Raw genomic sequence first — 13,938 nt, 5'->3', positions numbered from 1 at the left:
ATACATCCATTGCTTGCAATGCTCAATCATGCCACAGGGGCCGCTGTTGCCTTGACATAACCATGATCTTCTGTCTCCCGTTCAGACTGATTGATGTCCTGCTGACCCCTGAGGGCTAAAAATGAAGACAGGGCTCTCTCTAGCCACGGCTGCCTTGCTTGCAGCTCTGATATCCTCCATTGATGCTCAAGGTAAGCTAAGCACACCCGTCAATCGTGTTAACTACACACAATTTTCCCCCATCTGTCTCTTTAGCTCCTCTCTCTCCTCTTTCACCAGTTATCTCCATTTGTTTGTGTTCCGGGGATTAGCCCTTCACTGTAACATCGCCAATAATGATTATGTAATGATAAGTCAATAAAGTTGTGCTTATTCTATGTGTATGTTTGACTATGTGACCAATAGTCGTACTTGCGTTTGTGTTGTATTTTGTCAGATTCAAATGTCATGACTCATTACAAACCAGCACCAGTTTATGTGCATTTATGCTGTAATTAATATGGTTTTCACTATTCATAATATATGTTATAAGCTGGCAAATAGTAGTAAACACATAACCTAAAATTGGTATCCATTTCCAATTTCTAATTAAATGTCCTAAAACAGCAGGGCACATACTAGGACTTCATCAAATTTATTACTTAGTGTTTTTGCCATTAAATGCCTTAGCAGGTTTTTGCTATTTTCCATGGCAACATTTGCTAAAGCCCCAAATAATTAGACACTGGAAAGAATGATTAGACATTTGTAAGTTATTATAATAGTGTTGAATCAGTATGTTTTTAAGTCATCACATTGCTTATAATGAAGCTTTTAAAAGTTGGATCAAAGCAGTATGATTTACAAAACATTGAGAACGTCAGAGGGAAAAATGCATTTTAAAAATCACAGCTACTGCCTTGCTTATATAAATTTGATGTGCTGTTAATTCTGTGTACCACTGATGTGTTATGTAAATGTTTAATTTGTTGTATGCTATTAATGGTAAAAAAAGTGACTTTATCTGCAAGCATCCCTTCCAAAATCATATCAAATATGGTATGGAAACTTTGTCATTTTTTCCCCATATAAAGCTCTCTGGCAGTGTGAGTGGAGTCTAAGCTCTCCTCTCACGTATCGCTACTGGAGGAATGGAAAGATGAAATAGGAGAATACCAAATGAGTCCTCAGACAGCACAAAGACACACAAAGAGCCTTTCTACGACTCCTTTGCGGGCATTTGCGAAAAACGCTGACTTGCAACACGTATGGAAAGTTAATATGCAGTAACGTTTAATGTCAGCACATGTTGCAGAATGACTTTGGCATTCTTCCTGCCTCTTTGGGAGGGTCCCTGTTCATTCCCCCCCTCTCTTTGGTCTCCCCTTCTGGCAGTAGCGCAAACCAGGGTGGCTGTCTGCCTGGAGACTGAGGTTACTCAGAGAACAGTAGCCAGACACAGAGCGGGTGTCCTTTATTAAGAGCTGATGGGACATAACATAACAGCCACAAGATCCTAACAACATACCCGAGACCACCTTTAGTCCTCAAGTATATTTAAACTCCAAGAATATAAACTAACATGAACAAAGGTGGCAGGCCAGTATTGCCTAAATCATTTTCACCAGTTTTAGTTAGCCATTTCCCGAACCCAGACACACCTATTCACACCTTTATACCATGGTTGGAGCAGTGCACTCGTGGAGAAATGAATGGGGACACGGTCCATCGGGGCTCCTTGAGTATATAAGCCAGGTTGGTGATCCTCCAATCCCAGTTTTTACATTCTTAATGGGCTCCTGTTCGTCATCTGCCTCTGCATTCAGTGTGCTCCCAAGCTATGGCTTCTTCCCCCCAAAAGTATATTTTGCAATGATATTCCTGGCAAATCTCTTATTAACAGCTAGCACGCAGCCTAATGTAGGACCTCTATCCTGATACCTACATTTCTCTGCATGCTTCCTTCTTACTTTCCTCTTGTGTTAGGGTTACCTAAACACCACAGTCACACTAATTCATTGAATGATTCCACACTTCATCATCACACATCACATCAGTCATTAATGGCTCACACGAAAATTCATAAAGATGATAACACAGCGTCTAAACTGGACTTTTATGCATGCAAGTTTACATTCACATCCTTCCGTTAACATAGATCTACATTGTGGGTTGTTAGGCTGGCAGATATAAGAAGGAATATCATTCTAAAATATGTTTGTCACCTGTCTGTGTGGCCCCCGACTGTACATGAGGAAGCAAGTCCGTCAAAGTTGTTGATCCAAACAACTTTCACATGTACATGATGCATGACCCCAAAAATGTGTGCTCTCTTCCCAATGTATATGTTCTTTTTTTGAGGACTATTTTGCTGTTTATTGTTCACGTGAAAATCATGTTGATGCTGTCAGTGGAAAAAGTACACAAGAGTCTCTTGTGACACATTGTGTATTCTTTTTAAAAGGTTTGCAATGGATGTGTGCCACTTGCTCTTATAAGGCCTCTTGAACCTCACAATCAACATAGAATATGTTTATATACTTCGTGTATATCAAACATATGGTGTTCAATTGTGTCAAGACTAGAATATGGCATCTTGGATTCCATTGTATAATCAGTAATTTGCAGTGGAGTTGTGTTTTTGTCATGCTGAGATCAACTCCGTGGTTAAAGTGGTCGGGGCATGCATTGTGATGACTGCACCCAGCATGTTATTTGGATGGTTCACTCAATGTTTGCACTGTGGTAATGTTTTCAGTCGTGCACATGTTATGTATGCCGGTGCTTGAGTTGTTGGTCACCGTGGTCGGACAACTCAAACAAATGCCATTTTTGCTCCGAAATGGCTTTTCACACATATTCTTTACTCGTCATATCACCCGTGGACATCAGTGCCTTGTTGTGTGTCCCCCCAACAATGAAACAAGCCCACTTCAACCATGAAGTGTTTGTCGTTGGGATCAATGTGAATGCTTGACTGGACATGCCTTCTTCCATTTGATCCAAAATATAAATTCAATCATACATAACTTTCATGTATGTGTTGTGATTTAACGCTACTTCATCTTGTTTACAGTGGAACCCCCTTCGGACTTGAACTTTAAAATTTTAAATGAGAACACAGTGGAAATGTCGTGGGCAAGGCCCTCGTCAAGGATAGATGGCTTCAGAATACAAGTGGTTTCAGAGGCAGGTCAGTAAGAACACATGCACACATCATTTACATAAATGCACATACTGCAACCTGACACCTTATTTATTGCTTTTTCGTATCCAGATGAACCGACCAGAGACTTTGCTCTTAATTCGTATACCACAAGCACTTCAATCACTAACCTGACCCCTGATCTGGATTACTCTGTGTCCATTAACTCCTATTATGGATCAGAGGAGAGCATTCCCATTTTTGGTCAACTCACAAGTAAGTTTGAAATCTTTTAGAAGAGTAAGAGGTACTGTTTTGTGCAGAGGTTTGAGGCCACCGCTACCTTTTTGTAGGGATGTCAAATAATATTGGATGACCGATATTATAGGCCAACATATCAAATCATATTGAACTTATTCATAGCAGTCATGCAAACATAGTTAAACAGTAAACAGTAGGACAGACATAGTTACAAAACTCATTCTTGAAGAGGGGCAGTTCACAAGAGTTTATAAATAAGCCAGTTTGGCCTTGGTTGAGCTTTATGCTCTGCTGTTTAACATTCAAGAGGAAGAAGAAACGGCATTAAGAACATTCTGTCATTATAAAATTGCCAAAACAACAAATCTAATGTTGTAAGTGTTCTCGACACACACTGCAAAGACTAATGAGATCCAATACGGAAACATTGTGATCTTTTTAGACGAACAATTGTTGATTAATTTCTCTTGAATGTCATTGGTTTGTGAAAGTGTACCTAATTAAGCATCCCTTTAATGCATGTGTGTTTAATCGAAGACTACGTGCTGAAAAATCAAAGGATGGATGGGCCACTTTGATATCTTATATTTTGTACACCAACCAATGGAGATATGCTAAGATGTTATATATATTTAAAGAAAAAACAGCTTGCATCTCAGCTTTGTGATATAGTTGAAAAACATGTATTTTTTTTTTTTAGTAGCATAAAGCTTTTCTCCTTAATTACAACTTTACAACTTAATTGCAACTTGATTCATATTATGATCACTTTGGAATTTTATTTTTTTCTTTAATATTTAAAATTTAATTTTAATTAATTTTATTTTTAATTTAACGTATTTATTATTTAATTTTCAATTCAATAATTATGTTTTTTAATATTAGAACTTCATTGTTGTAAAATGACGACTTTTTCTCATAACATTATGACTTTATTCTCCTAATATTTCACCTTTTCATAAAAGCACTTCTTTTTTTCCAATTTTGCTGGGTTTTTAAAAATGTTTTGATAATAAATAAACAGCCACGGGCCGCAAGTGGCCCCTTGGCTTCATTTTGCACAGTCCAGCTACTGACAATGTTGCAAGGTCCAATATTACAGATTTTTTCCAGATTTGAATTGTCTTGTCCCATCCCGTTTAAAACAAACATGATTTACGAAGTTCCATTTTCCTACAAGATATGTGACAACGTCATTTATGTCGTTGTTGAGTTTAAATCTGCCATTGTTTATGCCTAATGCATCATATGTGTCTGTACGCAGCTGTTTCTGATTCTGTTGACTTGTTTTTTACGATGTGTTGATTTTCTTGCCTTCTCATGCTGTGAAAATAGCGCAGTATGACCGGGGTGACAATGTGCACCGCTAAACAGCCAAATGTTCCTGTCTTTCAGTCCAGTCCGGTAACGCCACTGGACGAGTCAGGAGGCCACAGTCAGAGGAAATCAGTGAGTATTTTGTGCCTATTGCCAACCAAAATATTTATGAGGCTTCTTTTGCATCTTTTTTTCAAATATCTTGTCATAATGGCAGTAAAAGTATATTTTTCCCTTGGAATAATTTGGTCAGCGTGTACCTTGTGTTGGGTTGTCACCAGTGAGCATACAACGTTCCTGACAGTGACTGAGAAAGCAAGCATTGACTCCTTTAATTAAAAGCAGTCTCCAAAAAAGGAAAAGGAGGCTTCAAGTCAGGATACAAGGTTTCTTTTGTGCTTCATGGAGGGGGAAGAGAACATGAAGGGGAGGGTTACCCAGCAATGACATGTTCACTGTACCCCATAGAAACAAGCAGCATCTGACAAAGTACGTCATAGGGATTTAAACATCTTCAACATCCGCCGGCCCCCACCCGTTGAGCCATCTGGAAAGTACTTCCAGACTTCAATTTTCCCTTGTTCATGGCTAAGCACACACATAATTTTCAACGTTTGGTCAAAAAAAAAAAAACCCAGCAAGACCATAGGGAGTAAGTCCACTAACAAAAGAAATGAAAACTGTTTTAGCAGACACACACATATTGTCATACAATATACATTCAACAATTCACAGCTATGCATCGTTTTAAAGTATAAAAGTGAATCTTGATGGTGGGACGGCTATTAAATATTTAGTCCACAGAGCTGCTTCAGAGTAAAATGACTGTACCAAACCAACCCTTTGGCACACTCCGTCCCTTTGGTTTTCGAATCCACATTGTAAAAAAAGGTTAAGCTCCATTAAGCTCCAAATTTAGATCAATCCAAATTCTGCAAAGTGACATAATAAAACGTATATTTCTTCTTTTTCTGACCCATTTTTGCTCCTTGTCCCCTGCAGAGTGTTCGATCAGTGCAATCGCAGATTTGGTGTTTCTGGTGGATGGCTCATGGAGCGTAGGTAGAGAGAATTTTAAGCACATCCGTAGTTTTATTGCTGGTCTGGCTGGTGCCTTTGACATTGGCGAAGACAAAACTCGAGTGGCCGTGGTACAATACAGCACGGACACCCGAACAGAGTTTCCCCTCACACGTTACACCAGGAGAGGTGACCTGCTTCAAGCCATCAACTCACTGCCATATAAGGGAGGAAATACCATGACAGGTATGGAGCTAGTCAGTCTTGTACATTTTACATTTGAATGAACCAAAATAAATATATAAAATAATATATAAAATATCCCTATGCCTGTCTTTAGGTGATGCTATTGATTACTTGCTACAAAACATCTTTACGGAGGAAGCTGGATCCAGGAAAGGTTTTCCAAAGATAGCCATGATTATCACTGATGGAAAATCCCAAGATCCAGTGGAGGAATATGCTAAAAGACTCAGGAACATTGGAGTGGAAATATTTGTCCTTGGTATGTTTTTCACAAAGTTTTTTTTATTTTTGCTCTCCCATGTGGCCTATTGGAAACCTTTGGACTTTCCACTGAATCTTCATTATAAGATGCCTGTCATAAAAGCTACACTAAAACCAGAGCACCACATCTGAGTTAACAGTTTTGTACTTCTTATTTTCCATCTCAGGTATTAAAGGAGCAGATGAGGATGAGCTCAGAGAAATGGCCTCCACTCCGTACGGCAAACATGTGTACAATGTGCCCAACTTTGATAGGATCCAAGAGGTCCAGAGAAAGATCATCTCAGAGGTGTGCTCGGGTGTTGATGAGCAGCTCAGCGTTATCGTCAGCGGTGAAGAAAGTAGGTCCAACATTATGCTTATAAAATGCACTGCTTCAAATGATTATTTATAGCCTGGAAAATGTTATTTACTATACAGTTTGGAATTCTCTTTTTTTCTTTTCTCCCTTTTTTCTTTCCTTGCTGTCCTACATCAGTGGTGGAACCAGCATACAACTTGCAGGTCACAGAAATTGCATCAAAGTCAATGAGAGTTACGTGGGATCCCTCCCCGGGAGAGGTCACAGGCTACAAGCTTGTCCTTGTTCCCATGTTGGCTGGCATGAAGCGGCAAGAGCTGTACATTGGAGCTACACAGACGTCCATCATTGTTCGTGACCTCTCTCCCGAGACTGAGTATGAGATAAGCCTGTATGCCCTGAAGGGTCTGACACCCAGTGAGCCCATCATGGCTATGGAGAAGACTCAGCCTGTCAAGGTGACAACAGGTGAGCTAATTTGCTGGTGTAATTTGTTGTCATCGCCTCATGTTGCTTTTGTAGTGTAACTTGAGTGTGTGTTTGCACCCATTCTAGAATGCTCTCTGGGCGTGGATGTTCAGGCTGACGTGGTTCTACTTGTGGATGGCTCGTACAGTATTGGATTACAAAACTTTGCTAAAGTGCGTGCCTTTTTGGAGGTACTGGTCCATTCATTTGACATCGGTCCCAACAAGGTCCAGATTAGTTTAGTCCAGTACAGTCGAGATCCACACACTGAGTTTGCGCTCAACACCCATCACGACATTAATGCTGTTGTCAAAGCTGTGCGCACCTTCCCTTACCGTGGAGGCTCCACCAACACTGGCAGGGCCATGGCCTACGTCAAGGACAAAATCTTTATCACTTCACGTGGAGCGAGAGAAAATGTCCCTCGTGTGATGGTGTTGATCACAGATGGAAAGTCATCCGACTCTTTTAAGGATGCGGCAACCAACCTGAGGAATAGCGATGTGGAGATCTTCGCCGTTGGTGTGAAAGATGCAGTGAGGTCAGAGCTGGAGGCCATTGCCAATCCCCCGTCAGAAACTCATGTCTACGAGGTAGAGGACTTTGATGCTTTCCAGAGGATCTCCAAAGAGCTTACCCAGTCCATCTGTTTGAGGATCGAACAGGAGCTGCTCAAAATCAAAAAGAAGAGTAAGTAGGGGGGACAAATTATCTTAACCAACCAACTATGAGCAGACTACTTCAACATTTGCTTTCATGTTGAGCCACACTGTGTTAGACATATTATGGATGCATATAAAGAATCCTAGAAGCTTGGAGCTCCACAACTACAATAATTAAAGAATGCAGCCATGCTTGGCGACTTCATTTTCTAAACCTTTCAAGCTGAACACATAAAACATTATTGTTCATTGCCCTCAGTAATTAAGAGTTATTTCTGAAGGTAAAAGAGGTCAGTTGAATGGAGGCCCACAAATCATCACATCGACCGACTGATTTAGTGTTTAATATGTGATCATTTTATTTTTTGTAGGTCTACTTCCACCTACAAATTTGCAATTCTCTGAGATTACCTCACGCAGCTTCCGCACTACCTGGACTGCACCTGCTGCCTACGTCTTGTCTTACCTGGTCCGATTCCGTAAGGCTGAAGACGTAACAGGGGACTACGTTACCCTGGCAGTCCCCAGTGATACCACCACAGCTGTTCTGCCCCATCTTTTCCCCCTCACGCCATATGAGGTCAACGTCTTTGCTCAGTACGAGAAAGGAGACAGCTTTCCTTTGACTGGTGAAGAAACCACACTTGAAGGTGAGACATTGTGCAGGTTTATTGACCGCATATATCTTACATTCAGTGTAGATTTCAAATATAAAAGCAAGTGAATTTTTGGGGATTTGGGAAGCTTGTCATACTCCAGCTGACTGAATTTGTGCTATGCTATGCTCTATTTTTTCAGAGAAAGGGAGAGTTCGAAACCTACGAGTTACAGAGGAGACTACCAACAGTTTCAGGGTATCTTGGCAAGCTGCCCCAGGTTCGGTTATCAGATATCGTCTGTCCTATATCCCACTTAGTGGCGCTGGGGAAATACTGGAGGCCCAAACTATTGGAGATGAGACTACCATAGTCCTCCACGAGCTTTTCCCCATTACCACCTACCGTGTGTCTGTATCTGCTGAGTACATCACAGGCATGGGGGATGAGATGCAAATAGATGGCACCACCAAGGAAGGTGAGTCCATAAAAGTAAAATTTAGCTTCAAATGGCAGAAAGATATGAAGACGTATCTTCTTTAATGAATGCTAATTATAGGCTGTTCTGTTTGACCTCAGTCATTGGCTCACCTCGTAACCTTCGGGTGTTTGATGAAACCATCAGTACCATGAGACTGACATGGGAGGCTGCTCCAGGAAATGTCCTCCAGTACACCATTGCCTATAAACCAGCTGAAGGTGGTGAGAGGAATGAGGTGTCCATCAGGGGAGATACCACCCAGGCTTTGCTTCAGAACCTCCAACCAGATACTGAGTATGAGCTGTTTGTCAGTGCTCGCTATACTTCTGCTACTGGCGATCCTCTTCTGGGCACGGGAACAACATTAGAAGGTAAGAAACAAATTTACTTAAAAGGGTAGGGGAGAGGGCAAAGAATGCTGAATTGGATGCTTCTGGAAGTGACGGTGAATAAGTATAAAGTTAGACTTTAAGTTGTTAGAGCTGTGATTGTGTGATATCATAGGAGAGGAAAAAGTTAGGAATGTGGCACTTGATGTAATTCTTTTGGCACAGATTGTAAACTTGATGGAAATTGGGGTGTGGGTGTGCTTGTAAAGCTGGAAAATGTGAATGGTGTGGAGTAGAGAGCCTGTACAGTGATCCTATTACATCCGTCGCCTCGTCATTGTTCCCAATGTCACACAGTACAGTGTATACATGGATTTGTCTAATGATGCAGTTTAATATAATGTACTTGGACAGTGTTTGAGCTGCAATATAGGCAAGTCCCCAAGGAGTGTAAGCTTAGTGCATCATCACATCAGAATGGGAGGAGACTAGGGGCACAACAAACAAGTAAAGTATTGTGTCCAAGAAGTAGTGGGGACTGGCCTGTGTCGGTGAGAATGGTCTATTACTGAACTTTGGTTTCAAGACCCATGCAACAGTGGCTTTACTGTTGTTGAAATGAAGTGATAAGATTTATTTACAGATTTATTTACAAGGAGACCACACAGACTTTGAGATTAATTCCATTGTTCATCATTCATAGAAATTATAATGTCTGAATTCATTTTTCAGGGTATTCAAACCTGCCCACCTCTTCAACAAATATCAGGCTTCAGCTATGATGAACATAGTAGGTCATTCCTTGACCAGCACATTGCATCAATAATTATATAACCCCATTTTCCTGGACAAGACTGTCATGCTGTTTCAACCCTACCCCAGCTGTGGGTGTGGTGTGGTTTTCACAGAAACACTCTGTCAATGTTTCAAGGCAAGTTAAATTCCCCTTTAAGTCTTCCTTTTAACCCACTCTGACCAAAATCCACCAGCATGCTGCGTGTGCTGTTAGTATGTGCCGTCATTAGCTGCACCTTAGGAAAAGACCTGGATGACAAGCACTTTGTTGAGTTTGCTCTCATAAGCCATCATGATCTCAGCACACCATGAACACTGATCTTGTTGTCTTCAGGGGTCACTAGATTTGAGTGACCCCCGCCTGTGAAGTCTGTGTAGGTGGGTTTCACAAAGCAATTCCTTGTGGCTGACCCCTTGGGATAGTAAGCAAGACACAAGCCATGAGGTAGACAGAATTGTTCCAATGAAATGTCTAAAAGGTTGCACTTGCCAGGTGCACAGAAAACTCCTTAGATGAAACATGCTTATTACAAACAAACGCATGATTATTTTCATATGAAAAGCGTGTTCTGTCCATTTTGGAAGATGTTGCCTAAGGGAACCTTGGAAATAGGCAGGGGCTGTCTCCTGGGTGGGGCAAAGTAGTTGCAAGGTCCAGGGAGAGTGAAGATGAATAAAATTAATAAAGAAAATACTTCAGACTGTCTCACAGGATTGAGGGCCCAGCCGCCTGTATTTTGCAAGGTCATATGTTCAGGCCCTAAAGGCAGCAATGGACATTAGCAAGTTGTTTGAAATGGTGTGGGCTTTCATCCATACATTTTGTTGGGTTATTTAATTTATATTAATTATATTTTGGTTTTCCTTCACTTTTTAAACCATGTTCACGCTGTGATAGAGTCTGTCTCTGCCACTGTAAGGCAGATGTTTTCTCCACTGACAGCTTGGAGAATCACATCATATTTTTATCTTGGACGTGTACAGTAGTGAACCAAGTGAAATAAAGTCAAATGAGATGGCACTTTCAACCAAGAGAAAGTGAAGAGTGGGCAAGTATGAACCTGGTGCTTGTGATTAGTAGACAGCTCAGTGGCCTAATGGTATTTAAAATAATTTAGGTAATTATCAGTGCATGAGATGGTGCTGGTGCATTTTTGTGGATGCTGTTTCTTTGTGTAATATGCTTTAAGCACCTGTGAAGGTTATGTCACGACATGCTGTGTCACATCTTCATTTATGTCATATCAACTTTTATGAATGCAGACAAGGCTTTAGTGTAAATTTGAGATCAGTTCAGTGTTTTAACTTAGAACAATATTTACACAATTACAGGCTGGGGATGAGGTCAGTAAGAGCTACGATAAGGAGACACTCAATGTTTTTATTAGCATGGTATTGCATTGAATATTTACAGCACTACTGAAGATCAATCGCATTTTTCACTGCAATAGCTTGGAGATGAAGCCTCTCACAAAATGTAGCGTGGAAAAAAATCAGATTTAGCTAATGGTAAATCTGTGAACCATGTGTTTCATGCATGCATGCTTTACCTTTTGGAATGGCCCCTTCACTTGTGTGCAAATGCTGAAAAGTGGGCCAGTGTCTGCAAATGTCATCATCCTGTGCTCCTTTCCTTCGCCCACGGTTCACACACAGCCGGAAAAGTCAATCAAGTTCATATTTTGCCATTTACTTGGCAAGACAGTTTGGTTGATGGTCTGGCTATAGTATAAGTGACCTTGACTGTTTTTGTGGTCCTCCGAACTCTGGAACTCCTCATCTGTGAACTCTCCTCTCAAGGTGCAGATCATTGTTTGGCAGGAACACCTTCTGCTGTTATTTCTGTTCAGATCACTCTCCAGGTCCTCAGTCATGGATCGATGGGATGCTGAGAAAGAGTCATAAATAAGACACAGTGGCCACTTGTACTGTTTGTAGTCACACATATTTTACATGCTTTTAACCTTTTTCTATGGGTTTTGATGAATGCGGTTCTAGAGACCACCCAGCTCAACTTCGCTGTCATTAGGCATGAGGCAACTTCATGAAGCGTTTGAACAATTATGAGAGGGCGTGTGGTTGTTTATGCTTCAAAATGTCACATCCAGGCAGGAGCTTTGAGAGTCCTAACATGGGCTCATCCCTCTCTTGGAGCTGACTGCTCATCATGAAACACCACCAACAAATTCCCCAAGCTGTAAAAAGAGTGAGGACATGAGGTAGTGCAACATCTGCAATTGTAGAAAACACACTTTTGTGGCTTGTCTTCCCTGTTTCAATGGAAAATTAAAGTGCTGCAGGGAGCAGTGCAGAGGATATGCAATTTGTGATTAGTTTAGCAGAGTTTTCCAACATCCTTTGATTATAAAAGAAGAAGATCGTGGTGCAGGACAGCTCCTGCAGGGTTAAGACAGATGAGTGATGGTGGTTTATTGTTTGGATTACATCTTGAGTAGTCAGATAGAATTTTACTTAGTGGCTGTTTAAATCACTTTTATGTACCCTAGCACTCCATTTCCGGGAATAAAAAACAAATACACTTCAAATAAGTCATTCATTTTCAACATATATAAATGATTCATTAATATTTTTTTCTTAATTTATCCACAGAACTTGGCTCACCCAGAGACCTGGTGACTAAAGACCCCACAGACACCAATTTTGTTGTGTCTTGGGTTGCGGCTCCTGGTAAAGTGCGTCAGTACCGGATCACCTGGAGGTCTCTGTTCACTGAGGAGTCAGGAGAGAAGAGAATTCAGGGAGATCTCACATCCACTCTTCTGGATGGTCTCACGCCAGAGACGCGTTATGAGGTGTCTGTGTATGCTGTTTATGGTCATGGTGAAGGCCGGCCATTGGTTGGAGAGGAAACCACAGATAGTAAGTTTATTATTTTGTTTTTATTTGCTCTCCTTCCCTTTGCCGCTTTCCTCATTTGTCCCATTTCTTCTTAAGTACTATATTTTGTGAGTTTCTTGATGAGAAAGAATACAGATTTTTTCCTGAATTTGACAAACTTGGATGAACTTGGATGAACTTTCCCCATTAATTCAAACTCTGCAGTAGATTGTCCTCAATATTTTGTTTCTCTAAATTCATTCTTGCTCTTTCCTGCTGTGAGCTCTGTCAAACTCACAATACATCATTTACACACTCAAACAGCTAAACAGTTGTGTAAATTCAGGCCTGTTTAATGTACGTGTATGTCTCCAAATCTAAAATATTATTCGCACTGATGTGGAAACAGCATGAACAAGACAGATGAAAGGCTTAAAGGTGTCAGTATTTAGTTGTGTTACCATCAGGACAGCCATGCATGCTGCTTATTTTTCCAAAGGTGCATGGGAAACACAAGCTGTTAAGCAGACATTTAGAACACATTCACATCTGAGCAGGGTCTCCATTTTCCATCAGACTATCCAGTCATCTCTTTCCCTCTTTTAACCACAAATGTTTTTTGTTTTTCTTCCTTGCAGTCTCAGCTGCTGGCAGAATGATCGCTGTCTCCGAGGAGACGGAGAAGAGCATGAAGGTGACATGGCAGCCAGCACCTGGAAATGTGGTCAACTACCGCATTACTTATAAACCGCAGTCAGGAGGGCGCCAGCTGGCGGCTAAGGTGCCCGGTGGCAATACCACCACCGTGCTAAGACGCCTCACTGCACTCACCACCTATGACATCATCGTTGTTCCGGTGTACCGATCTGGAGAGGGCAAAGCAAGACAAGGCGTGGGAACAACATGTATGTAGATCACGTGGACCTGATTACCATGCCACAAATGTTTTTTCATCATGTTCCTCACAATATTTTAAAATACATTACATCTGATTACCTCTGATCTGATGAAAAGGCCGAAAACAAGAATTAATTATTACAGTTTGAGTCATTATGACATCGAATGAATGGTCCACCCCAGAATCGTATATTTATATGTATTTCTATTTATTTCTAACGAATTATAATATGTGTTTTATGTTCATATTTTGGGTGTCTGGAACGGATGAATTGGATTTTTTGGATTAGATGGGAAAAATTTATTCTATTTTTCTACATTTTTGTACAAGTCTGACCTTTT

The 13,938-nt window shown here is 40.8% G+C and overlaps 1 protein-coding gene across 6 annotated transcripts in view; it reads left to right on the top strand.

Annotated features, from left to right (window-relative positions):
• col12a1a (collagen, type XII, alpha 1a) overlaps positions 1–13,938 on the top strand; it is a 53,582-nt gene that overhangs the window by 2,003 nt on the left and 37,641 nt on the right. For 5 of the 6 annotated variants that reach the window (XM_054796775.1, XM_054796774.1, XM_054796777.1 and 2 more), the window contains 14 exons: positions 86–191; positions 3,056–3,172; positions 3,257–3,400; positions 4,781–4,834; positions 5,705–5,968; positions 6,063–6,227; positions 6,397–6,570; positions 6,708–6,998; positions 7,086–7,688; positions 8,032–8,310; positions 8,459–8,734; positions 8,836–9,108; positions 12,472–12,741; positions 13,338–13,604. In XM_054796775.1, the coding sequence (XP_054652750.1) occupies positions 122–191; positions 3,056–3,172; positions 3,257–3,400; positions 4,781–4,834; positions 5,705–5,968; positions 6,063–6,227; positions 6,397–6,570; positions 6,708–6,998; positions 7,086–7,688; positions 8,032–8,310; positions 8,459–8,734; positions 8,836–9,108; positions 12,472–12,741; positions 13,338–13,604 (3,247 nt within the window). In that variant the 5' untranslated portion in view covers positions 86–121. The remainder of the gene's footprint in view (positions 1–85; positions 192–3,055; positions 3,173–3,256; positions 3,401–4,780; positions 4,835–5,704; positions 5,969–6,062; positions 6,228–6,396; positions 6,571–6,707; positions 6,999–7,085; positions 7,689–8,031; positions 8,311–8,458; positions 8,735–8,835; positions 9,109–12,471; positions 12,742–13,337; positions 13,605–13,938) is intronic. The other variant, XM_054796779.1, reaches the window with a different exon arrangement.

This window comes from Dunckerocampus dactyliophorus, chromosome 13 (assembly GCF_027744805.1).
Source record: "Dunckerocampus dactyliophorus isolate RoL2022-P2 chromosome 13, RoL_Ddac_1.1, whole genome shotgun sequence".
Lineage (NCBI taxonomy): Eukaryota > Metazoa > Chordata > Actinopteri > Syngnathiformes > Syngnathidae > Dunckerocampus > Dunckerocampus dactyliophorus.
Note: the sequence above shows the minus strand (reverse complement) of the source record. Positions and strands in the feature narration are given on the sequence as shown.